Source organism: Sorex araneus, chromosome 9 (genome assembly GCF_027595985.1).
Source record: "Sorex araneus isolate mSorAra2 chromosome 9, mSorAra2.pri, whole genome shotgun sequence".
In the NCBI taxonomy this organism is placed as follows: Eukaryota; Metazoa; Chordata; class Mammalia; order Eulipotyphla; family Soricidae; genus Sorex; species Sorex araneus.
Genome location: NC_073310.1, coordinates 27,918,993 through 27,945,283, shown reverse-complemented (window position 1 = coordinate 27,945,283; position 26,291 = coordinate 27,918,993). Strand labels below are relative to the sequence as shown.

At 44.9% G+C, this 26,291-nt stretch overlaps 2 protein-coding genes across 4 annotated transcripts in view; one reads left to right on the top strand and one right to left on the bottom strand.

Annotated features, from left to right (window-relative positions):
• The window catches only part of TBCE (tubulin folding cofactor E), a 64,333-nt gene that overhangs the window by 25,845 nt on the left and 12,197 nt on the right, over nt 1-26,291 (top strand). For both annotated transcript variants that reach the window (XM_055146714.1, XM_055146713.1), the window contains exons 4-13: nt 3,830-4,015; nt 7,283-7,371; nt 12,179-12,278; nt 16,637-16,739; nt 18,353-18,429; nt 21,718-21,813; nt 22,499-22,563; nt 22,644-22,708; nt 23,604-23,753; nt 25,404-25,557. In XM_055146714.1, coding sequence (XP_055002689.1) covers nt 3,830-4,015; nt 7,283-7,371; nt 12,179-12,278; nt 16,637-16,739; nt 18,353-18,429; nt 21,718-21,813; nt 22,499-22,563; nt 22,644-22,708; nt 23,604-23,753; nt 25,404-25,557 — 1,085 coding nt within the window. The remainder of the gene's footprint in view (nt 1-3,829; nt 4,016-7,282; nt 7,372-12,178; nt 12,279-16,636; nt 16,740-18,352; nt 18,430-21,717; nt 21,814-22,498; nt 22,564-22,643; nt 22,709-23,603; nt 23,754-25,403; nt 25,558-26,291) is intronic.
• Nucleotides 18,873-26,291, bottom strand: part of B3GALNT2 (beta-1,3-N-acetylgalactosaminyltransferase 2) — a 62,345-nt gene continuing 54,926 nt past the window's right edge. For both annotated transcript variants that reach the window (XM_055146710.1, XM_055146711.1), the window contains one exon: nt 18,873-19,954. In XM_055146710.1, the coding sequence (XP_055002685.1) occupies nt 19,805-19,954 (150 nt within the window). In that variant the 3' untranslated portion in view covers nt 18,873-19,804. The remainder of the gene's footprint in view (nt 19,955-26,291) is intronic.

The following is a 26,291-nucleotide window of genomic DNA, read 5'->3' as shown; positions in this document are numbered from 1 at the left end:
CTTAAAGCTTTATAACTTTTGTTAAAAAAAAAAAGTCTCAATGAAAAGTTTAAAGAAATAAAAGCAACTTAAAAATAAAATAAAAATCTAAAGATCCAGGATGTGGCTTAGTAGAGTTCATGTAATAGGCACCGAGGCCCTGGGTTCACTACTGGCCATTGCCTCGCCTCTGCCAACTACACTCCTGCCCCGCCTCCTCCAGTTTACAACAGTGTTGTGACAAAATAAAAATAAAACAGAAATTAAAATAGGAGTGTCTTTGCCAAGGAAAGTTAAGGAAGTATCTCTGGGGTCAGAGAGACTTGTCAGGGGTTAAGGTTTTGGCTTTGCGTGAGGCCATCTCCAGTTCAGTGCTTTGGCTTCTGCATGAGCCCCAGTTCAGGCCCTGACACCGCATCCCCCCTGAGCACCTTGAGGAATAAATTCTAAGCACAGAGCCAGAAGGACACTCTGAGCATCACTGGGTGTGCCTCCACCAAAAACCAACACAGAGGGTAAAAAAGAAATAAAAGAATATCTATCTTCACAACAAAACATAAGTTCTTGCTTGAAGATTTTCTTTTCCGGGCTTGAGAACTAGTACAGCAGTACTAGTTCTTGCCTTGCTCATGGCTAACCCTGGCATCCCACTGAGTCCCAAGGGGAGTGAGCCAGGAGTAAGCCCTGAGCATTAAAAAAAAAAAATGAATAAAAAAGAAAAGAAAGGAAAAAAATATTTTCCCCTCATTCTTTCTGCTAATCCTTGATTGTCAACTTTCATCATTTAATTCATAATTTACCTCTTCCAAGAATGCCCTGATTGTCACTATTTCTGCAGCCTGGTTACCACCCTAGATAGAAGTCATTCTATTGAGCTTTTATTGATATTATTTAACTTATACCTATTTATGTTTTACTTTGAATTCAAAGCATGTGCCCGGACCAGGAATGTAGAACAGCTCATGCTTGCATGTTGAAGCCCTGGGTTTCATCCTTGGCTCTGCAGTAAATAAATAGGTGTCAATATAGAGCTTCATTTAATAAGTAAGCACCTGGATTATTTTGTGAAATTGGATTTTAGAAAATCAAATAATACCTTGTTGAGAGGCTGGAGTGATAGCAGAACGGGTAGGGTGCCTACCTTGCATGTAGCCAACCTGGGTGAAATCTCGGCACCCATATGGTCCCGCAAGCTCCACCAGGAGTGATCCCAGAATGCAGTGCCAGGAGTAAGCCCTGGCCACTGCTGGGTGTGGCCCTAAAATACCACCACCACCAAAATATAATAATACTTCACTTATATGTCATAATCTTTAATTTTGAGGACAGAGACAATTGACTCCCGGGGGAAAAAAAGAAATGAAAGATTATTGATACATTAGAATGTGTTTCGAATAATATTCAATATTTAGGGCTGAAGAGATGGATGAATGGGCTGGAGAGCATGTTTTGCATGCAGAAGGCCTGAGTTCAATCTCTGGATCTTCATGCTTCCCCAGTTATCTGCAGGAATAACCCTTGTGCACACAATCTGTTTAGCTCCTGAGTACTTATGAGTGTGGTCCCCAAATAAGAAAAAAAGTCAATATTTAAATATTTAGAAAGCTAAAAATGGGCTGGAGAAATAAGACAAGTGAGTAGGACACTTGCCTTGCATATGGCCTAACTGATTTCAATCCCTGGTTGTAAAATAGCCAGTATTTTTGTAGAATTTTTCTCATATACTTTACTTTGATCCATACTAAAATCCTAAAATATATTTAGTTTAAATTATTATTTTAAAGTTTTTTCAGTCTTCAGGGGGAGGGTGGGAAAGGGGGGGTATACCCGGGATATTGGTGGTGGGGAATGTGCACTGGTGGAGGGATTGGTGTTTGATCATTGTGAGACTGTATCCCAAATATGAAAGCTTTGTAACTATCTCACGGTGATTCAATAAAATTTTAAAAATTTTAAAAAAATAAAGTTTTTTCAGTCTTCTAACCCACAAATATTTTCATTTTCTTTTTTCCTTAGTCTTTATCTGTTGATACAATTACTCTGCAGTGTATATGCGTAATTTCATTTAACTTTCAGAAGTCTCAACATTATTTTGTGAGTAACTTTATTAAGTATTACAGCTATAATTTTTTAATGACTACATATATTTGGTTTACTTAATAGTTTTTTATCTAGCTGACTATTTTTATGGTTTCCAGAGTTCCTCAATTACAAATAAATGTTATTATGGAGAAGCTTTGTAAATGCAATTTTGTTTTATTTAAAAATTATTGTCTGTTGGCAAATTCTGAGTATGATTATGTAATCAAAACCAGGACAGGAGAAATAGCACAATAGGCTGGAGTGAATGCTTTGCATGCAGAGGCTTGGTTCAATCCCTGACATCATATGGTTCTCCAAGCGCTACAGGAGTAACTTGCTAGCACAGAGTTGGGAGTAGCCCCTCAGCACTGTTGTGTGTATTATTTTAAGCACTAAGTACTTGTGCCAGTGTGTCAAACAAATAAAAAGAAACAAATAAAATTAAAACTATAAAAAAAACATTTTTTTTCTTTTCCTTTTTGGGTCACACGCAGCGATGCTCAGGGGTTACCCCTGGCTCTGCACTCAGGAATTACTCCTGGTGGTGCTCAGGGGACCATATGGGATGCTGGGAATCGAACCCGGGTCGGCCATGTGCAAGGTAAACACCCTACCCGCTGTGCTATCACTCCAGCAACCCCCCCAAAAAACCCCAAAATTTGTAGTCTGTGGGATTACGATGATATTTGCTCATTTTCTTTAAAGTAATTTTGTTATTTCAATCTGAATAATAATTAACAAGGTAAAAATAGAGCTGGAATGATAGTACATTGGGTAAGGCACTACCTTGTACATGGCTGATGTGAATTCAACCCTGGCGTCCCCTCAAGTCTGCCAGGAGTGGTCCCTGAGTGCAGAGCTAGGAGTAACCCTAAAGCATCGCCTAGTGTGCCCCCCCCAAAATAAAATCTTTTCCGACCAGGATTTAATAACTTTCTTTTTCCTCTAAATTATTTCTACCATATTATTGTGTATTGGGATTTTAAATGTGTGTTTAAACTCATAATGTTTAATAAGTAACCATATTGATTATACAATTTTTAGCATATTCTCTTTTATCTGATTTTGATTTTTTCAGTATACAGAAAGTTTTGAAAGAAGCTTTAGAGCATTGTATTTATGACTGTTCTTGGTAGGTGGCATTGTCTTTAACATTATAGTATAATCTTTATTTGCTAATATATTTGTAAATAAAATTGCAAACATTGCGAATTGTTACATTTGTGTCACAGGATAGTTGTGGGTTTTTTGTATTGTTTTGTTTTATTTTGGGGACAGACCCAGTGGTTCCCAGAGGTTACTTTTGGTTTTGCACTCAGGAATTACTCCTGGCAGTGCTCAGGGGACCATTTGGGATGCCAGGGATCAAACCCAGATTAGCCACATGCAAAGCAAATGCCACTCTCTGTACTGCCTTCCAGCCCGAGACACTGGATAGTTTATATCACTGTATCACTGTCATCCCGTTGTTCATCGAATTGCTCCAGCAGGCACCAGTAATGTTTCCATTGTGAGACTTGTTACTGTTTTTTGGCATGTCGAATATGCCACGGGTAGCTTGCCAGGCTCTGCCGAGTGGGCGAGATACTCTCGGTAGCTTGCCGGGCTCTTTGAGAAGGGTGGAGGAATCAAACTGGGTCGGCCAAGTGCAAGGCAAATGCCCTACCCACTGTGCTATTGCTCATTTATAAAAGTTTCTTTTTTTCATCTTATTTTCTTGTTTCTATGGAAGTTTCTACAGTCTGTGTTCCATCTCTCTCCTTTACAGGCACCCAACAGGAGGATCCTTTATTCGTCCAAACAAAGTGAATTTTGGAGTAGACTTTCTCACAGCATTGAAGAATCGCTATGTGTTGGAAGATGGATCGGAAGAAGGTGGAAAGGCACACACGGTTACCTTTGGGAACAAACCAGTGGAGACCATTGGTTTTGACTCTGTTAAAAAATGGCAGAGGTAAGTATCACTGATCGTGGTAGAACTAACTTTAAAGTTTCATTGTGGTTTAGGATTTAAGTTCACCTGACTTGACTGTATGATGCCCAGAAATTTGCTCCTAAACAGGTCTATGCTTTCTGCACAAACAGCCAATTGAAATGGGAGATATCGGAGAATTGAGAATTCAGAGAAATTAAAATCCTTCTTAGCAGAGGTTTATTCGATGTTGGGTTGAAAGTAAGATATTGATTTGCCTAGTACTGGAGTGATAGCACAGTGGCAAGCTACTCGTCAAGTATTCGATATGCCAAAAACAGTAGTAACAAGTTTCACAATGGAGACATTACTGGTGCCCACTCGAGCAAATCAATGAGCAATGGGATGACAGTGCTACAATAATTATGCCATTTGATCTTGTATTGATTAATTGTTAAGTAAGTAAAGCTGACGTTTACTTACCTTTTCAATCTGATAGAACTTTTCCATCTGAGTGATGTCAGGAGTGGAATCCAAAGTCCAGATTTTTGCCTGTGCCATGTAGTATGATGGTATTATCTAATAGCAAGTGTTTTCCCATATCTAGCTGTGGGAAATTTATTCCCTGGGAACTTCTGAAACTTGCATAAGCCATCCTAGACCTACTGAATCAGAAGTACCCCAGATTATTTTAGGGACACTAAATAACGCATTTGAAACTGCTAGGCTTGGGGTCAGAAGTAGTAGTACAGAGGGTAGGGGATTTGCCTTACATTGTCCCAGCATCCCAATATAGTCCCCAAGCACTGCCAGGAGTGATTCCTGAGTGCAGAGCCAGGAGTGACCCCTGAACACTGCTGAGTGTGACCCAAAGACCACAACAAAAACTCTGCTAAACCCTAGTGTCCTTGAAAACTCAGTGGTACACTGTGGTTCTCTGAGGTGACGCTCACTGAACTGTCTGCAGCAGAGCGTGGAAGATGATATTCATACAAAAGCACAATTGCTCAAGAGCTTTCCAGGTTCCTAGTTTAGCAGCAGTGCTTTGTTGTTTGACCTTGACGTCAAGGAGGTGTCTTAGTAGTGACCCCTGGTGGCCATTATGGAGACCACAAACTAGGCACGTGGGATCGTTCTTTTTATTTCTGTTGCTATTCTTAATTTTTTTTTAAATATGGTCATAGCATTAAACAAAATGATAGATTTTTTTAAAAAGCAATAATTTGACTTAATTAAAACATGTTTTTCTGGTTGAAGATTTAGAAACTACAAATTGAGCAAAAAGGAAGTCATGATTAACACTACCATTAAGGGGCAACTATTATGAATGTTTTTCACTATTTATCCCTCTGATTTACTTGCTTTTAAAGAACCATGTACTTCGTAATGTTAGAGTTCTTTGCTTTATTTTTCCATTAGAATGAGAATACTTAAATATCATTTACTCCAAAAGAGACTCTTTTATTGAGACTTTTTTTCTAACCAGTTAACATCTGTTTTTTCTTCAGAATAATTACCAAGAGCTCTGTGAATATTAACAAATTGCTGACAGATTTTTTCCCCTGATTATGAATGACTGTACAACTCATGAATATCTCTGGTGAATGAGCCTACTATTTGAGTATCAGTATATTCAATAATTAGCTAGTATTTGCTTGGAATGCACCCACTTTGGAGTTAATTGGGCCGGGTGCATACATTAGCTAAGCCACTGTCTGGCACTCACACAAGACACAATTTATAAGCGCAAGTCTTCTCATTTATGAACAGTACCTAAGAGGTAGAGCTTCCGTGAAGAGCAGCTGTTGTGAACAGGGCGGCACTTGCCTTGCACGTGGCTAACTTGGGTTTAATCTCCAGCACCCCATGTTGTTGTCCCCCCACCCCAGTCCTCCAGGAGTGACCGACCCCTGAGTACAGAATCAGGTGTGTAACCCTTGAGCATCACCAGGTGCCGACGCACCAAAACAAAAACAAAACAAAAAGCATTATTATGTATGACTTTTCTTGGAGATGCTTTTGGGTCTGGAGTGATGGCAGCATCAAAACACTAGGATTGGGGCTGGAGCGATGGCACAGCGGGTAGGGCGTTTGCCTTGCACGAGGCTGACCCGGGTTCGATTCTCAGCATCCCATATGGTCCCCTGAGCACCGCCAGGAGTAATTCCTGAGCGCATGAGCCAGGAGTAACCCCTGTGCATCATCGGATGTGACCCAAAAAGCAAACAAAACAAAACAAGACAAAAAAACAGGTTCCCTGTGTTTTGTACTAAGATCCAAGACCTCTCAGCCAATTCAAGGGCATTTTTTAGTTTTTAATAGAGTATTTTTTAACTTTAGAGGGAAACAGCGACATCTGTTGGACATGGTGCAAACTACTATTTTTGTGACATTCCTACACTTCCTTTTTTGACAAGTTTTTTTCCTTCCTGCAAAGCAGGGGTTTGTGGGGGCTGGAGCAATAGCACAGCGGGTAGGGTGTTTGCCTTGCAAGCAGCCGACTCGGGTTCAATTCCCAGCATCCCATATGGTCCCCTAAGCACTGCCAGGAGTAACTCCTGAGTGCAGAGCCAGGAGGAACCTCTGAGCATCGCTGGGTGTGACTCAAAAAGCAAAAAAAAAAAAAAAAAGGAAGCTTGGGGCAAGAGAGAGAGAGTACAATGGCCTTGCACGCAGCTGATCTGGGTTTGATCCTCGTCATCCCATATGGTACCCCCAGCACCACCAGGAGTAACTGGCAGAGACAAGAATAACCCCTGAGCTTCACTGGGTGTGGCTCCCCTCCCCCTCCAAAAAGTCAGCATCTCCTGAAAATCATCATGAACATTAAATAGAAGTGGTGAAGCACTTTAGAGCTCATAAATGCCCTAGAACTTTGCTGTTGCTTCTCCCCCTAATTTCCGATAATTATGATAGTCAGTGCCTTGCATTTTGTTTCAGTGTTTTTCCCAAAGGCTGCAGTTTTGTTTATTTTTTTACTTATAACTTACTGTATGTCAGGAAGTATACTAAAAACTGTACAAATATGAACTAACTAAATATTACCTTAAAAATTGTAAAATATACAGCACATTTGTATACTTGTTACCTCTGGGCAGAAAGAGAAGAGATATAAAAGGTTTCACTTATATTTATAATGTGTTTAATGCTTTTTTTAAAAAAAAATCCTTAGTAATACTTAATTTATAAATTTGGTATTTGTTATTTCTGGTACTTTTTTATGCCTGAAATGCTTCTTAATATTTTTAAAGGGCCCGTCAGTGAATAATGTGCATGTTTATTTCATATTCACTCTGTGTTTTCTTGTAGTCAGCTGAGCAAGTTGCAAGAAATTTCTCTGGAGAACTGTGCTGTAAATAGTGCTGGTGACAAAGAAGAAATTGCCAAAGTGTGTCCTAGTATCCTTTTCACTGTGACCTGACCTGAGGCTTCTTCCCTTTCCCAGACACTGTCCGTTGCCTCCCTAAGGCCCATTCTCCCCAGCTTCCCAACAGCAACTTAGTTTTCTGTGAGCGAGTCACTGCCCAGATAACTGTCCCGCCACCCCCGCCCCCGCCCCCACCCCAACCCGGGTCAGGCGGTGTGAGAGAGTGAAAGTGTGGGGAGTGCCGCTGCCAGCGGGGCTTGACCTCTCCTTTTGCTCCTTGTCTGTTAAGCTGGCTGCAGCCTGCCTCGAGCACAGAGTTGCGGCCCCCGTGGAGGCGTGGAACTGGGGAGGGAGGCGTGGAGAAGCGCCCTCAGTCCCTGCGACGGCCTTCCTGTATGTGAAAAAGAGAAACGTGGTCCTCTCTCAACTTCCTGTGTTAAGCAGCTGAATGCGGTTTGTGGTGTTTGAGGACTGAAGCCGGGGCCTTCACCCGAGCGAGGCACACGTGCTCTCCCGCAAAGCCTCCTCCTGGCCTCGGGTGCAGTCTTGTTATAGTACCCACCACAGGCTTTGCAACAATGATTCGGGGTGAGTGATAGTGCAGTGGGTAGGGTGTACACCTGACCTGGGTTTGATCCCTGGCATCCTATGTGGCTCCCTGAGTCCCTCCAAGAAAGATCCCTGAGCACAGAGCCAGGAGAAAGCCCTGAGCAAAGTCAGGTGTGGCCCAGAAACAAAAACAAAACAAAAAAATAAAATAAGGGGCTGGAGCGATAGCACAGCGGGTAGGGCATTTGCCTTGCATGCGGCCGACCCAGGTTCGATTCCCAGCATCCCATTGGGTCCCCTAAGCACTGCCAGGGCTAATTCCTGAGTGTAGAGCCAGGAGTAACCCCTGTGCATCACCGGGTGTGACCCAAAAAGCAAAAAAAAAAAAAAAAAAAATTGAGTCCTCTCTTCTCCACCTTCTCTTTCTAGTGTTTTCTTTTTTCCCCTTTGTGTTATATATTGCTTTTATGCCTGAAACTAAGCTTATAGGGGATGAGCCTAAGAAAAATTTCCAGTGGCAAATCAAATTTTCATTCTCCAACCTTCAACGATATCCCAGTTCTTTGGCCTACTGCTGTCTGCATAGTAAGGTGTGCAAAAGGTTTATAGTCCTTTTCCTCTGTGCAAAGAGATGGCAGATGAGCTCTGATGCTGCCCTCCTTCCAACCCCTCCCCGCCCCCACCAGTACAGACTTGGTGGTAGTTGTAGGTTCCCTCGGCTATGCATGTGTTAGGACCCTCAGTTGTCTCTGCCCTATTGCCCCAGCTGAGCAGAGCTGGTTGGTCATTTATTTCTTCCACAGGTTGGCCCGTGGAGTTTGGGAAATCCAAGTAGAGGTGGGCGTAGTTTGGTAAAGAGCAAAATGCCACTGAAGTGTCTGCAGTATTCCTAACCTGCCTGATTTACACCTTGATGATCTCAGAAGATCCTGTGGCTCCAGGCTTACCTCCAGCAAATTAGCCAAGATCTGGTCAGTAGATCTGTGTGGGAATGCATGATTGGGCAGCGGTGTCAGCAAAACACTGGAGAATCAGCATCTAGCTTGTTTATGCTGTTCTTTCCTGGAAGAAACACATCCCAATGCTTGAAGAGAGGAAGCTTCATGAGATAATCAAGTCACGTTTGATATGTGCAGATGCAGCGATGAATGTCTTGTAGTTCCGGGGTGAATGCTTGCCAGAAGCATTGCCGCCAGTGTTTAATCAACTGTGTTCCCTCTGGGGTTGATCCTCCTTTGAAGTGATTCACTCTGCAGAGACAAAGGGCTGTGGAAATGCTACAGGTGTGAGCACGTCAAATGAAGAGCTCCCCTAAGAAAGGATGACCTTCTATGCTCTGTTGCCCCTGAACTTGAGGGAGAGGCTGCCAGTGAAGCAAGATCTATCTAGCAGTAGCATTCCATGGACTCTGTATGTGTGTGCGTGTATGTGGGTGTCTGCGCATGCGCATCTGTAGGTGGCCACTACATGAACAACTGTTAGACAGTGCGGAGTTGATTCCAGCATATAGATTGGTCTGTTGCTCTCTCTGAATAGGTCACTGGGAATATTTATAATTCCATCCTGCACAGTCGGAAGTCTGGTGAGTAAAGCAGAAGCTTCCAGCCTTTCTCACCAGCCCAGTGGCCCGGACTAGCAGGGTCATGGACATACATATGAGAGGGCTGGAGTCTGACCAGGAGGCGCATAAAGCTGCCGGGTCAGCCGCGGAATGAGGGTCAGCCTCTGGGTCGGAGAGGCCTGGGAAACAGGGGAAGTAGAAAGTGGGGCAGGATGAGGGGATGCAGTGGGGGATAAGGAGCCCTGTCTGGGTCAAGCCCAGCGCTTCTCCATTGCCTTTGAGTCTCTGGGAGAGTGCGTGTGAGGGGCAGGGCCTCGAGCAGCCTGAGAATATGTTTGTGGCACCTGCTTGCCACTTTCCTTCTGTTTGACACGACACCAGTGGGTGGTCATTATTCTAGTTGTGGCAGAAACTCCAAAGACTGTTTGAGAAACCCAGGTTCCTCTGCAGGCCCCCACCCCCACCTCACACTCCTGAACGTCTCTCCGCCGGTACTCATCTCTGTGAGCTGTGAAACATGCTATACAGCATCCCATCACTGTAATTTTTTTTACCTTAGCTTTTTTTTTTTTGTTTTTGTTTCTCCTGGCTCTTTGCTCAGGGTTCATTCCTGGAGGGACTTGGGGGACCATAGGGGTGCCAGGGATTGAATCTGGATCAGCCACATGCAAGACAAGCTCCCTACCTGCTTTGTTATTTCTCCAGCCCTGGCAGGCTCTGCTTCTCAAGAGCTAGAGAATAAATACTCTAGGTCTGTGACCCACAGGCAAACTGGAGGGTCTTATGTAGAGACTTACATTATTCTTACATTATTACTACCTAAAGTGTCGCCCGAACCACGCAGCTGGCTGGCACTGGCCGCTGCCAGGAGTGATTCCTAGTGCACAACCAGGAGTAACTCCTGAGTACCACCAGGCATGCCCCCCACCCCCACCCAAAACAAAACAAAAAAAGACTTCTGTATTTTCTGCTCTGAACAGAATGGTTCCCCAACATTCTGAGTCATGTGTTTGTGTGTAGGATTTTTCTCCAATGGCCCTACTTCTGCTCCCAGCTTCTCTTTCTTCTTTCTCATTGGGGGTTTTGCTACCAATGTTTTCATTTTGCTTTGTGGGGGGCGGATTGGTTTGGGAGCCACACCCATTGGTGCTCTGGGGCTGTTCCCAGCTCAGTGCTTGGGGTTGCCTCGGGTGTTGCTCAGAGGACCATGTGACAGGGTTGGAAGCCAGGCCTTGGCATGTAAAGCCTGCCTTCCAGCCTGCTGGCCAGCCGCCAGCCCAGCACTGCCCTTTCCCCCTCCCCTTGTTTTGTTTTGAGGCCATACTTGGTAGTGCTCAGGCCTTAATCCTGGCTCTGCACTCAAGGGTCACTTCTGCTGAGGTTTGGAGGACCATAAGGGGTGCTGAGGATCAAATTCAGGTTGGCCAGGCAACTGCCCTACCTGCTGTATTATCTCTCTGGCCCCCACATTGCCCTTCTCGATGCCTTTGTCCTCATTCCTCTTTAGTACTTGGCTTAAGTACCTTTCTCGTCTGTTCTCCCAGTTGGCTTTCTCTAAATTCCTATACCAGGGAATTCCTGTGCCGGGGTGTCATTCTTATTGCATCTTTTTTTTTTTTTTTGCCTTTTGGGTCACACCCGGCAATGTACAGGGGTTACTTCTGCACTCAGGAATCACCCCTGGCAGTGCTCATGGGATGCTGAGAATCAAACCTGGGTCGAACACATGCAAGGCAAATGCCCTACCCGCTGTGCTATTGCTCCAGCCCCATTTTTTTTTTTTTGTCTTACTGCATCTTGTGTACAAATCATGCTGGTGACATTCATTATCTGGGGACTCTTGCAGAGTGTCACAGTGCTCCTGGGGAGCAGAAGTTTGTGCTTGGTGTGAGGCTTGGCAGTGCTGGGGAAGAGCCCTGCTGCTTACTGACTTATCACTGTCACTGGCTGCCTTCTTGTCACAGAATCATACAGTGGTTTTGGTTTTGGTTTTTTTTTTTTTTTTTGGGTCAAACCCGGCAATGCACAGGGGTTACTCCTGGCTCTGCACTCAGGAATTACTCCTGGCAGTGCTTGGGGACCATATGGGATGCTGGGACTCAAACCCGGGTTCCAAGGCAAGTGCCCTACCCGCTGTGCTTTCACTCCCACCCCTGGTTTGAGTTCTTATTCACTTGATTGTACATATTTTTCCTCCAACTTTTTAGTTTCACAATAAAACTTTAAGATACACCATTACAAGGTTGTTCATGATTGGGTTTTAGTTATATAATGTACCAGTACCCATCCCTTCACCAGTGTACATTCCCACCCAATGTCCCCAGTGTTCTTCCCAACCCACCACTGCCTGCCTCAGTGGCAGGCACTTTTCCTCTCTCTCTCTCTGTCTCTCTCTTTTTCTCCTACTCCCTCCCTCTTTCTCTTCTCTCTCTCTCTCTCTCTCTCTCTCACTCTCTCTCTCTCTCTCTCCCCTTTTGGGCATCTCTCTCCATTGTATGGTTTGCAATACAGATACTGAAGGGTTACCTGTATATCCCTTTACCTACTTTCAACACTCAGTTCTTCCCCACCATCTTTTTTTTTTTAAAGGAGTGTGGTGTTCATAAAAAGTGTTTCCAGAAGAAGAGAGATTATAGAGAGGAAGATCCTGTGCTCCAGCTTTCAGAGTTTGCTATTGTATGTTTTTCACGAATCTTTTCGGTTACTGTTTCTTAACATATGCCTTCAGACATTAGGGAGCTAAATATGTCGAAAAACCTGCTGACGTCCTGGGATGAAGTGGTTCACATTGCTCATCAGCTAGAACATCTGGAAACTCTTAATCTCAGGTAGGCACCCTGGGTGGGCATGGTCACAAGGATAAAACCCCTAATCTCTCCTGGCTCCCTTACAGCGTCCTTGTGGGAATGAGGAGGAAAAGATGCCTGGTTGAATTTACCTAAGCTCTAAGTCTTTCTCTGCTATTATTGGATTATTACTGTTTTTCACATGGCCTCATGAAGTGAGTCGGTTGACGGGAATGCACCCTGTGTTGGATTGGGTAGAGGGGGACACCGGCAGGTATACAGTGCTTTAAAAGATTTTTTTTGTATTTTTTTTTAAAATTATTTTTAGGTTTTGAATCACTGTGAGAACAGTTACAAAGCTTTCCAGTTTGAGTCTCAGTCATACAATGATCAGACACCCATCCCTTCACCAGTGCACGTTTTCTACCACCAAGAACCCCAGTATACCCCCATCCCACCCCTTTCCCTGCCTGTGTGGCAGATTAATTTCACTTTACTCTCTCCATACTTTGATCACATTCAATACATATTTTTTTTAATTTATTTTTTTGCTTTTTGGGTCACACCCGGCGATGCTCAGGGGTTACTCCTAGTTCTGCACTCAGGAATTACCCCTGGTGGTGCTCAGGGGACCACATGGGATGCTGGGAATTGAACCTGGGTCGGCTGTGTGCAAGGCAAATGCCCTACCCGCTGTGCTATCGCTCCAGCCCATATTCAGTATTTCGACAAGAGACCCACCATTATTATTTGGAATTTCCCCCAACCATCAGACCTGCCGAAAAGGCATCATTAGATAATTTGTTTTCTTTTGCTGATTATGAAGAGCATATGATGTCATGGCCGCATAGCGGACACGTGATTTTGGATTTCTGATATTTTAGTAATAAGTCTGGAGGGATTTCTGTCAAAAGCCTCCAGGTTCCGAGATTGGTTTGTGTGCCTCTGAGATCATAGTCATTCAGGAGTCAGGAGCTGTGCGTGGGTGGCAACTCGGGGCCTTGTCAGGACAGGAAGAGGGGCCGGTTCTAACCCCCATCCTGTGAGGCCCCACGTGTCACGTCACTGCAGTCTCGTACCTGGCTGTCCAATAGGCTCTGTTTTTTTTTGTTGTTGTTTGTTTTGTTTTCGGGTCACACCCAGCGATGCTCAGGGGTTACTCCTGGCTTTGCACTCAGGAATTACTCCTGGCGGTGCTTGGGGGACCATATGGGATGCCGGAGATCGAACCCAGGTCGGCCGCGTGCAAGGCAAACGCCCTACCCGCTGTGCTATCGCTCCGGCCCTGTCCAATAGGCTCTGAAAAGGTGGCGGCCACCGCGCAGCCAGGGAGAAAAGGTGGAAGGGACAAACACCTTTCCCCACCTGGGGTGGCACGGCGCCATGGTTTAATGCTCAGTCCAGATGCGTTTCTGCCTTTTTTTGTATTTCTTGAAAGCCTGGAGCAAGCAGATGGCCTGTCTGGGGAACAGATATCTAACTGGGGAGTAGGAAAGGTGGTATTTGCTCATTCTGAACTGTCCAGAACTTAATTGCTTTAGGAATGAGTTATTTCACTGGAAAGCTATTTAATTCCATTCTAATAAGGATTTTTTTTCTTTTGCCAATTTCCACTGAATTTTTTTTTTTTTTTTTGCTACTTGGGTCATACCCAGTGATGCTCAAGGCTTCCTCCTAGCTCTGCACTCAGGAATCACTCCTGGTAGTGCTCAGGGGACCATATGGGATGCCATATCAAACCTGGGTAAGGGGGCTGGAACGATAGGACAGCGGGTAGGGCGTTTGCCTTGCTTGCGGCCGACCCGGGTTCGATTCCCAGCATCCCATATGGTCCCCTGAGCACCGCCAGGAGTGATTCCTGAGTGCAGAGCCAGGAGTAACCCCCGTGCATCTCCAGGTGTGACCCAAAAAGCAAAAAAAAAAAAAAACCAAAAAAAAACACCAAAAAAAAAACCTGGGTAAGCCGCGTGCAAGGCAGACGCCCTGCCCACTGTACTATCACTCCGGCCCCACCACTAAATATTTTTTAAAAACTAGTATCAGAGTTTTCTATGCTTTTTGAATATTTCGTTAGTTTTTATCTCTGAATCTAACTTCCCAGGGATCAGTCAGGCTTCCCCTTTCATGGTTGAACCAACTTTACACAGAGCTACATGTACATTAGCGTATGATTATAGTTATATATTTGTACATACCCAGGCGGGTCAGTGTAGCAGCTTGGTCTAAATTAGTTGCACTCCCTGGTAGAGCAAAATGGTGTCCTTTGGTCCATGATGTCTCATCTCGGAATAAGGGGACCGGTTTATTGGCATCTTCTTTTAAGATGATTGTTGGGGGGCTGGAGTGATAGCACAGTGGGTAGGGCGTTTGCCTTGCACGCGGCCGACCCAGGTTCGAATCCCAGCATCCCATATAGTCCCCTGAGCACCACCAAGGGTAATTCCTGAGTGCATGAGCCAGGAATGACCCCTGTGCATTGCTGGGTGTGACCCAAAAAAGCAAAAAAAAAAAAAAAGATGATTGTTGGGCTGGAGAGATAGTTCAGTTTGCTGGAGGGCATCTTGGCATGCTGACTCTCCAGCACTGCGTGGTGCCCTGAGCACTGCCAGGCACAGCCCTTAAGCACCACTGGGTGTGGCCTTAAACCAAACGAAATGAGAACATTATTTCCTGAGATTGGCTTTCCTTTTGGGGCAGGCGTGGGGTGGGGTGGGGTAGGGGTGGCGCGGGGACTGGGGGTAGGAGGCTGGCTGAGGTCATACCTGGCAGTGCTCAGGGGTTTCTTCTGGTTCTGTGCTCAGAGATCACTTCTGTTAGGGAAACATTTGGGGTGCCCGGAGATTGGAACTCAGGTGGGCCTCAAGCAAGGCAAGCGCCTTACCTGCTGTAATGTCTCTCCAGCACCGAGATCGAGATCAAGTTCTTGAGAGGAATTTATTTTTTATTTATTTTCTGTTTGGGGACTACACCTGGCTTACTCATGGTGAAGGGATCACTCCTGGAGGGCTCAGGGAACCATAGGGAGTGTCAGGGATCAAGCCCTGCTTGGCCTCATGCAAGGCAAGTACCCTCTGTACTGTCACTCCAGCTCAATCTTGAGAGGAAGTTTTAAAGATAGTAGTTAATTTCACCCATCTGATTTAAAGAGACAGCATTCGACCTCAGAATTTAACATTCTATAAAACTTTGGAGAGGGGTACTTAATTTTACAAAGGAAGTAAAATTTACATGAGCCGGGGATGTTGCTCATGTATGTAACTCTGGGTTTGATGTCGGCACCCTACCCCCCTACTCCTCCACCCCTTTGGAAAAGCCTCTTGTTTTAGGAAACATGTAGCTTTACCAGCTGCTTGAACCCTCTGATTATTTCTTGGGCCTGTCAGACCTAAAATTCTATGTTGTAAATGTTAAAAATCTGATTTACTTCATCTCAGTATAGTTTTTTTTTTTTTTAAACTTTGGCCCACGCCCATGTGTGCTCAGGGCTTACTCCTGGCTCTGCGCTCAGGGATCACTCCTGGTGTGTTTGATGGACCACATGGGGTGCCTGGGAATGAACCTGGGTTGGCTGCATGCAAAGCAAGTGCTCTACCTGCTGTACTAGGTCTTCATCCCCTCAATATAATTTCACTATAAAGATGAAACAAACCAGTCCCCTCATATTAAATCCTAAATTGATGGGTTTTAGTTTTTTTTATTTTTTAATTTTTATTTTTATTTATTTATTTTTTTGCTTTTTGGGTCACACCCAGCAATGCACAGGGGTTACTCCTGGCTCATACACTCAGGAATTACTCCCGGCAGTGCTTGGGTGACCATATGGGATGCTGGGAATCGAACCCGGGTCGGCTGCGTGCAAGGCAAACACCCTATCCACTGTGCTATCTCTCCAGCCACCCCCCCCTTTTTTTTTAATCACTGGTCGTGCTACCCAGGGCTTACTTTTGCTCTGCTCTCAGGGATCACTCCTGATGGAGCTTGGGGGACCAGATGGGGTGCTATTGCATGCAAAGTGGGTGACCTGCCCGCTGTTCTATCTCTTCAGCCCCCTAAATTAATGTTCTCTCTTATTTTTTAATTTATTTGAGTGAAGGGTTGGGCCCACACTCAGGAGTGCTCAGTAGTTATTCCTGTCTCTGTGCTCAGGAGTGACCCCATTGATGCTCAAGGGACCATATGTGGTGCCAGATATTAAATAGGAGTCAGCAGGTATAAGGCGAGTGCTTTCCTCCCTCCAATCCCCTCTTTTACCCTCTAGAAACCGGAGTTCTGTTGTTGGTGTTCCTGGGTTATGACTCATCAACTTTGCGTCTGTATGTTGCATACACTGGTACCAAAGTGTCACTTTATATGACTTTTAGTAGATCCTACTGTACATTGTATCTTCTTTTTCTATCCAGTGAAAATAAATTCAAATTTCCCTCTGGTCCACCATCTGTAATTGGAACATTTTCAACGCTGAAGATTTTAGTCCTTAACCACACAGGAATAACCTGGGCTGAGGTAATCATATTTCTTTTATTATTCAATGATAAGCAGTTTTAAATTCTTGACTTAACAGGGAATTAGAACACAATTGTAGCTTTGTTTGAATCATTAAAATGCCTTCCAGGGGCTGGAGTGATAGCACAGCGGGTAGGGCGTTTGCCTTGCACGCGGCCGACCCGGGTTCGAATCCCAGCATCCCATATGGTCCCCCGAGCACCGCCAGGAGTAATTCCTGAGTGCATGAGCCAGGAGTGACCCCTGTGCATCGCCGGGTGTGACCCAAAAAGAAAAAAAAAAAAAATGCCTTCCAGACAGTAGTTGCACAGTCATTGCAAAATTTTGTAGCAAAGAATCTATGTTGTCCCTGATGGCTTATTCTGATTTATTCTGTTGTGTTTCTAAGCAGTGACATTCCTTACTGGTGTGCAGTATGTATGTATGAACTCTCCAGTTGCACCTTACCATCAACTGCCTTTTGGCCCCTTTAGCTACCAGAGTTTTCCACAGAGGTGGTTTTTGTTTTTTGGGGGTGTCCATGAAGGGGGCCTGGTGACCATTTCGACACTCAGTCAACTGGGCTTGAAGGTTCTGTGATAGGGCCCAGTGACTTGGCACTACTTGGGCCCATTGCTGCCAGGGGCCCCCAAAGTTATACTCTGAAGTGTTGAGGTTCACTTGGGTCCTTGTATATCAAGGCATGAGCCCCGGCGCCATCTCCCAAGTTTAAGCAGCAGAAAGATTTTCACATTATTTTCCTGTTTGACATTCACCTCCTATTGTCTAGTGACTCTAGTGGAAATTGAAAGTGGACTTGTGGATCTGGTACTGTAGTTTTTCTGTCAGGGGTGTGCTGATTTCCCACAACCAGAATTTTCCATTTTCAAACCTTGTTCGAGTAAGTTGTTCATCCACCAAGGCACCTCACCTAGAGGTGTCTTTTTTTTTTTTTGCTTTTTGGGTCACACCTGGCAATGCTCAGGGGTTACTCCTGGCTCTGCACTCAGGAATTACCCCTGGCGGTGCTCAGGGGACCATGTGGGATGCTGATGCTGGGAATCGAACCTGGGTCGGCCGCATGCAAGGCAAATGCCCTACCTCTGTGTTATTGCTCCAGCCCCAGGTGTCTCTTTAATGTCTGCCCTTAGTGTGGCCACAGCCTTGTCTCTTCTTTCCTAGGCCTCCTTCCTTGAGTTAGGTCTAGCAGGGAACAAGAAGGGAATATAGAAATTCAGGAGGTGGAGATGGTGATAATTCAGTATGTTCTTCCTCAACTCAATAGTCATTGAGAACCTAGGAAAGGCGTTCAATATCAGTTAAGTTAAGGGAGCCAGAGGAAATGGTGAGGAGGTACTGGGTCTTCATCGCCTCTAAGTACAGTTCCAGGTATGCCTGAGTACCTTTTGTTTGCCCAGAGTGAGACAAGCATTTGCTCCCATATTAAAAAGCAGCCTGTTAACATTATATTGCCCTGCACTTCTAGCCTGAAACATAATCTGTCATGGAATGTTTGTGAGGTACTTGATTCCTAAGTAGTAGCTAAACTAACTTCATGTGAAGGTTGTAGTCAATAACATATGGAAAGAAACAACTGCAGAAGGACTCTACCCTGACCTGAGTTCTCTTCCCAGCTGCTCCAGTGTGCCTCTGGGTGGCCAGTCCTTGAGGAATTGTACCTGAAAGCTAACGATATTTGCATTTCAGAAAGGTAACAAGTATTTATTATATAGTATTTGTTATAATTTAGTCATTCTGATAAATAAAATGATTATATATATATATATTGGGTCACACCCACCCAGCGATGCACAGGGGTCACTCCTGGCTCTGCACTCAGGAATTACTCCTGGCGGTGCTCAGGGGACCATATGGGATGCTGGGAACCGAACCCGGGTGGGCCATGTGCAAGGCAAACGCCCTACCTGCTGTGCTATTGCTCCAGCCCCCAAGGTAGTTTTTTTTTTTTTTTTTTTTATTAATTTTATTGAATCACCATGTGGAGGGTTACATAGTTCTCAGGATTATGTCGGTTATACAATTCTCAAACACCCTTCCCTTCACCAGTGCCCATCTTCCATCACCAACCCCCGCAGTATACCTGCCGCCCCCTCCCACCTCCCCAGTCCCCACCCTTGTACATGATAAGTTTCACTTCATTTATGCCTTATCTCGATTACATTCCATGTTTCAACACACAACTCACTACCGTTGTTGGGGTTTCCCCCAAAAAAGGAAAGCAGTCCTATTGCCAAGGAGGCATTTAATAGTTCTCCACTGCTAAGAATATAGACATATTAAGTCCCGCTGTTAGTTACATAACTTTTCTTTTTCCCCCTTGCCCCGCGCCACAGAGTTCACGCCTGTTTAGTAATCGCCACGCTGCCTGACAAGGGAAAAAAAACCGAAAAGGATGGTTATTTCCCGTCATCGGCAGGCGTGGGGCTCTGGCTTAGTTGATAGACTAGTAGAGTGTCTGCAAGCAGTTTCTGGAACCGAAGGTCTTGCGCTGGTATCGGCTCCGGCTCGAGATTCCACCAGCGTCCCACTGTTCCATGTACATAATTTTTCCCCTTATATCCCATTCCCACGCCACCAGGTCTGTTTGCTTAATGGACATCACACTGTAGTTGACGACACGCCGCGTTTCTTCCCGAGAAAGAAGAAAATTTCTTCTCAGCCGGCGTGGGGATATAGCTTAGTTCAGTCTAGAGAGATGGCTACCACTTTGATTGCCTTCAATATTTCAGCAACAGACTTACTATTCTTGTTAGGATCTCCCACAAAAGTCCGACCCATTAAAAAGGGACATATTACATATTGCTGATGCTAAGATGACATTAGGTTGCGCGGCCGCGGAAGCAGCCGCGCGGTTTTGGGTTTCTGTATAAAGTCCAGGGAAAGTACAACCAGAAATAACATCACTACAAACTTTTACCCTTTTATGGTGCTCATAAGATGGAGAAGCCTAGAGAGAGGCTCGGCGTCTCCATTTTGTGCTCAGGAAAACTGCGGATCCTGCGCTGTGCTCAGGAGGGAGGAGTTGAGAGAGAGAGAGGTTAAAAGAATTGGGGGATGCCCGGTTCCTACTGTTTCAGCGCACCGTGGGGTCTCTGGTCCCATGCCGGAATTAGTTCAGTGGGCTGCTTGGAGTCCAAGGGCGCTTCCTTGGGCTCTTCCATCATGCTCGCTCCACAGCAGGGTCCAAACGGCAAGGTAGTTTTTTTTGAATAAAACTTAGAAAGATACATGATAGGGGAGGGTGAGAAGAGAGATCATATAAACTTGAAGAGCACGTAAGCAAGCATAGAGGCAAGCGAGATACGTTGTTCTCCCAAGCCTGTCTTTCACTTCTTTACTAATTTTACTTAGCACAGTCACCTTAAGTTCTGCCCAAAATATGAATTTTTAGAAAGTGATGCAAAAAGTAACTGGAAAAGTGCACATGGCTAATAGCCTTGAGGGATTAGAGTTTTGGGGCCAGGGAGACGGCTTCAAGGGCTGAGCACATTCTGAATTCTCAGAATTCAATTCTTGATGCTTCCTACTTCCCCAAGCATTATTGGAAGGGAGTGTAGGGCCAGAGTAACCCCTGAGCATTGCCGCATGTGGCCCACAAACCAAATGCCTCCCCCCCGCCATCCACACCAGTTGTCAGCTAAAACTTAACTAATAGATTGTAATCAAGGAGAAAACTGGGTGAAAGTCCTGATTTAAACTTTGTTGTTTGGGAGCTGGGGTACAGCGGGTAGGGTGTTTGCTTTGCACGTGACTGACCCAGGTTTGGTCTCTGGCATTCCATATGGTGGGAAGATTTATGGCAAATTCTGAAAGGGTCCAAATGAAAGGTACTCAGATATTTTAAAACTTTTTTTTTCTTTCATGTTTTGGTTTTGGGGCCACACCCAATGATACTCTAGGGTTACTCTTAGCTCCTCTGCATTTAGTAATACTCCTGGAGTGCTTAGGGGACGATACAGGATGTCTACTAGAGAACCTGGGTGCAAGGCAAGTGCCATATTCACTGTACTATCTCTCTGACCACTCAAATGAAAGGTATTTTAAAGACTCTTATTGATTTTATAGGCAAATGCCTACACATGTGTATTTGTGGTGATTATTATAGTGAGTAGGGGTCACACATGCTTGGTTGTGGTGCTTGTACACTGGGCCATGGTGCTCGCTGGGGGTCGCACATGTAGTTGTGATCACACGTGATGTACTTCTAGCTGAGGTGCACTGACTTCCACTTAGGTCCTCACACTTGCAAAGCAGGTGCTCTGATGGCCACCGGACCATCCCTGGGCCTCCAAGTGCAGGAATTTTTATTCCATTAAACTCTTTATTTTGATGCATAGACTCACATGCAGTGATTGGAGCTAACATCTTGAGAGGGCTGGAGGGAGGGGGTGCCCCTCAAAGGGCTGAGTGCAAGCTTTACGTGCAGAATGCCTGGGTGCCATCTCCAGTGCCACATGCTCCTCTGCGTACTGAGAGCCACCCCTGAGTTCTGCCAACTGTGGCCTAAATGTCACTCCCCACTTCTACATTCCCTCCTGTAAAGAGAAAGGAATGAAAAGAAATAATGGCCAATGCCATCCAATTTCCCCTGTTGGTAACATCTGGCAGAATCATGGTATAAGGTCACAGTCAAGACAGAAATTTCGCATCATCTCTCAGGCCCCTAGTGCCTATTTACCTTCTCCCACCCCACTCTAAAGCCTTGCTGGACAGGGGCTGGAGCGACAGCAAAGTGGGTAGGGCATTTACCTTGCACACAGCCAACCCGGGTTCGATTCCCAGCATCCCATACAGTCCCCTGAGCACTGCCAGGAGTAATTCCGAGTGCAGAGCTAGGAGTAACCCCTGAGCATCGCTGGGTGTGACCCTAAAATAAAAAAATAAAGCCATGCTGGACTTAAGGCCCAGTCTTTGAAAAATGAGACTGTATATTTGTATATTTTAAATTCATGTTGCAAAAATCTTATTTTCCATACAGGCCAACTGATGTTCTACAGATGGTCAAGATACTAGATCTTTCGGTTAATCGATTAATTGATGAAAACCAGCTATTTTTGATAGGACATCTGCCCAGGTAGTTGGATCCTAAAATAACTTTACAGTATTGCATAGTAACTTTTTAGCTTATAGATCATAAGCCTCAGATACATGTTCAATGGAAATAAGATACCGATAAGATATGCAAATTGACTCATTCCCTTTGGGAAAGTTGAATTTAGAGAATTTACTTTTGAGCCATGTAAGGTGCTTTGTATGTCTGTACTTAATAATTGAAGAATGAATAATTTGATCCTGGTGCTAATATCAAAAGTCTCATTGAACTTTCGGAAGTCAGGCGATATCTCTTCCTTCCTGAGACCCAAGTAGCACTTAGCATATAGTTGGCACCCAGGCTCTGTTAGATTTATTAGAATACAGTATAATTCTGTAGAGGAGTTCATTTTTTGGACTTGATGATTCTATGCATCACACACAGAGTGCAAAACCTAAGGTGTAGGGAAAAAAGTTTAAATCTAGTTAGGATAATCACTTGTATCACTTGTTATCCTGTTGATCTTCGATTTGCTTGAGCGGGTCCAGTAACGTCTCCATTCGTCCCTGTTGCGTGCTAGTGTAGTTCTGCTCGCTCCAGGAACACGAAGAGCCTCAAACCATTAGTTCAGGGCTTTAATGAAGAAGTCTGACCATAATAGTCAGGATAATAGCCCATAACATTTTGTATTCTTCTGTGTAATCAAGTTTAACATTTGTATTTTCAGATTAGAACAACTAATCCTTTCTGACATTGGAATTTCTGCAATACATTTTCCAGATGCTGGAATTGGTATATAAGATTCTTACATTTCCCCCTGCCCACGACTAATTTTTTGCTTCTACTGTGTAACTTAATTCTCTTTTTTCTAGGGTGCAAAACATCAATGTTCCCTGCCTTGCAATACCTTGTAGTAAATGACAATCAAATATCACAAGTAAGTTTCTTCAGATAGCACATGCTACATTATGCTGATTTCCACTCACAATGGGATTTATAAGTTTTATTAATTAAGATATTATCGGGGGCAGAGAGATAGTATAGTGAGTGAGATAGTGCTTGCTTTGTATGTAGCCCACCTGGGTTAGAGCCCCAGCACTACATGGGGTGCCCTGAGCAACAACACACCCCTAATTTTTTTAAGAGGAGGGGGCTGGAGTGATAGCACAGCGGGTACGGCATTTGCCTTGCATGTGGCTGACCCAGGTTCTGTTCTCAGCATCCCATATGGTCTCCTGAGCACCGCCAGGAGTAATTCCTGAGTGCAGAGCCAGGAGTAACCCCTGTGCATTGCCGGGTGTGACCAAAAAAGCAAAAAGTAAAAAAAAAGGGGAAAGAAAAATACTACCTCACAGCCCTCTTATAAAGCCAAAAATATTGATGGAGAAATTTGTTGAATTTACACCAAAGCAGGTTGTCTTCTCAACTTTTGTTTTTATTTTTATTTTGGGGCCACACCCAAAACAAAATGAGTTGTCACTTTTTTTTTTTTTTTTTGCTTGTTTGTTTTGGGTGGTGCTCAGTGGTTACTCCTGGCCCTGCACTCAGGCTCTACCTGACTCTGACAATGCTTGGGGGATTAACTGGGATCAAACGTGGGTTGGCTGTGTGCCAGAAAAGCGCCCTACCTCCTGTATTATTGCCCCGGCCCCTGTCTTGTTACCTTTTGTGGAGAAGTTAGTGTAAATGTAGGCTTCCAGGGGTTCCTGGTGCATGATGCAAGCTCGTGCCTCGGATGGCAACCAAGGACTGTTGCTTCTCTTTTGGTGATTAAACAGCAACATAGCCTGAAATATGTTTATTTTCATTGGTTCTCTGTTGTCACATTTCAGTGGTCATTTATCAATGAGCTGGATAAGTTGCAGAGTCTTCACTCTTTGTCCTGCATGAGAAACCCCCTGACTGAAGAAGGCAAAAAGGAGAGCAGTCGTCAGCTCATCATCGCCAAAATTGGTCAGCTGAAGACCCTGAACAGATGTGAGGTGAGCACAAATATCAGGACCAGATCATTTACTTATTTACTTATTCGTTAAGTTTTTGGGCCATGCTGTGTGGTACTCAAGGCTTACTGCTGACTCTGCAACCAGGAAACACTCCTGCTCGTGCTGGGGGGAACCAGGTGGTGCCAGGCATGGAATCAAGAGTTGGTCACATGCAAGGCAAACAGCTCCACCCCCGTACTAGATCTCTGGTCGAGAACTAGATAATTTCTTTGTTGTTGATTTGGGCCATGCCCTCTTGTGCTCAGGGCTTATACCTGGCTCTGTGCTCAGGGATCACTCCTGGTGGTGGCTTAGGGGACCATATGAGGTGCCAGAGATCAAACCCAGGTGGCTGCGTGCAACGCAAGAGCGCTAACACAGTACTATCGCTCTGGTCTGACCAAATAATAATAATTATTATTATTTTTGCTTTTTGGGTCATACCGGGAGATGCTCAAGGGTTACTTCTGGTTCTGCACTCAGGAATTATTCCTGGCAGTGCTCAGGGGACCATATGGGAAGCCGGAAATTGAACCTAGGTTGGCTGTGTTCAAGGCAAACGCCCTACCCGCTGTGCTATCGCTCCAGTCCCCCAAATAATTTTTGACTAGAAAACATTGTCAAAAAACTGAAATGAGGGGCTGGAGCGATAGCACAGCAGTTAGGGCATTTGTCTTGCACGCAGCCAACCGGGTTCTATTCCCAGCATCCCATATGGTCCACTGAGCACCGCCAGGAGTGATTCCTGAGTGCAGAGCCAGGAGTAACCCCAGAGCATCGACAGGTGTGACCCAAAAAGCAAAAAACAAACAAAAAACCACTGAAATTATTTCTGATTATTGTATAGGGTACTAGTTGTAGTTTTTTTCCAAACTATAAAATATTACCCTTGATGTATTTTCATAAGTACAGTTGGATTCCTCTGGAGAATTAACCTGTTGTTGGTGCAAACATACTGCGTAATTTTTCCTCTTTCTTAGGGGAGTAGGAATATAGGCAGAAAAGCTAAACCACGGCGCTACCTTATCACTTTTCACCGTCCTTCCCATCCAGTCCGTACTTGGGTGCCACTTGCTCTTACTCCCTCAGCAACCCCAGCATGGGCTCTCGCTGCTCTCTCAGCGTTGGCCTTCAGCACCTGGCCAGTTCAGAAGTTGGCTCAGGGCAGATACTCTTACAGATACTGAATTGTCAGGTGTTTTTTTTATTTTGTTTTGGGTCAAACCCAGCAGTGCATAGGACTTACTTCTGGCTTTGTGCTGAGGGATCACTACTGGCAGGGTTTGGGGGGACCAATATGGGGTAACAGGAATTGAATCAGGGTCGGCCCATGCAAGGCAAGTGCCCTACCTGCTGTACTGTCTCTCTCCGGCCCCTGTTCTTTCAGTGTTAAAATAAGAAAGATAAATACGGTTATGATCTTGGTGTCCTCCACCCCTCCTTTTTTTTTTTTTTTTAATGGTACCATGAAGAGAATAACCCAGGACCTCATAACATGGAAAGCATGTTCTCTCCCTTGAGAGACCACCCCAGGCCCCTGTCTTGTCCTTTTCAGTTTGATTCTTTCGTAGATAGCTAGAGGAAAAACACTGCGCAAAACACAGTGCTAGTTATAAAAATGCTTCCTGTTTCTCTTTTACATCAATATAGATTCTGCCAGAGGAAAGGAGGGGAGCTGAGCTGGATTACCGAAAGAATTTTGGAAACGAATGGAAAAAGGCTGGTGGACATCAGGATCCAGAAAAAAACAGACCAAGCGAAGAATTTCTTGCAGCCCATCCGAGATACGAGCTGCTCTGCCTCAGTATGTATATGTGAACTGGACCCTTTCAGCTGAAGCGCGACCTTGGCGGGGGGACTAACGGGTGCTGTGGACTTTCCCTGCTTTCTTTTTTTTTTTTGGTTTTTGGGTCACACCCGGCGATGCACAAGGGTTACTCCTGGCTCTTCACTCAGGAATTACCCCTGGCGGTGCTCAGGGGACCATATGGGATGCTGGGATTAGAACCCGGGTCGGCCGTGTGCAAGGCAAACGCCCTACCCGCTGTGCTATCGCTCCAGCCCCTCCCTGCTTTCTTTTTGTGTCCAAGTGGCCTCCCTATCCTTTCCTGGGGCGACTTGAGGAAGGGGGTTGCAGAGAAATCGATGCCTCCAGAAAAGAAGGCCTCTATCTCTGATACTGGAGAGTGTGCAGGGATTTCTGGGAGAGATGTGCAGACAAGGAGAAAAGAGGCTCTACACTTTGTATTCACCAAGCATTTGATTTGGTGAATCAAATGCTTGATTCACACCATATCCTGGAGTGGCAGCAGGCAATCCAGTTTATCTCAGTCCTGCTTATACTCTAGGGCAAGTGAAAAGTTCAGAGCACTTTAAGACAAAAGTGGTAATTGGTATTTAAATTTTTTTGTTTGTTTGTTTCTTGGGCCACACCGGCTGTGCTCAGGACTTACTCCCTGGCTCTGTGCTCAGGTGTCATTCCTGGCGCTGCTCCGGAGGACTGAATGTAGTGCCAGGGTCAAACAGGTCAGCTGCATG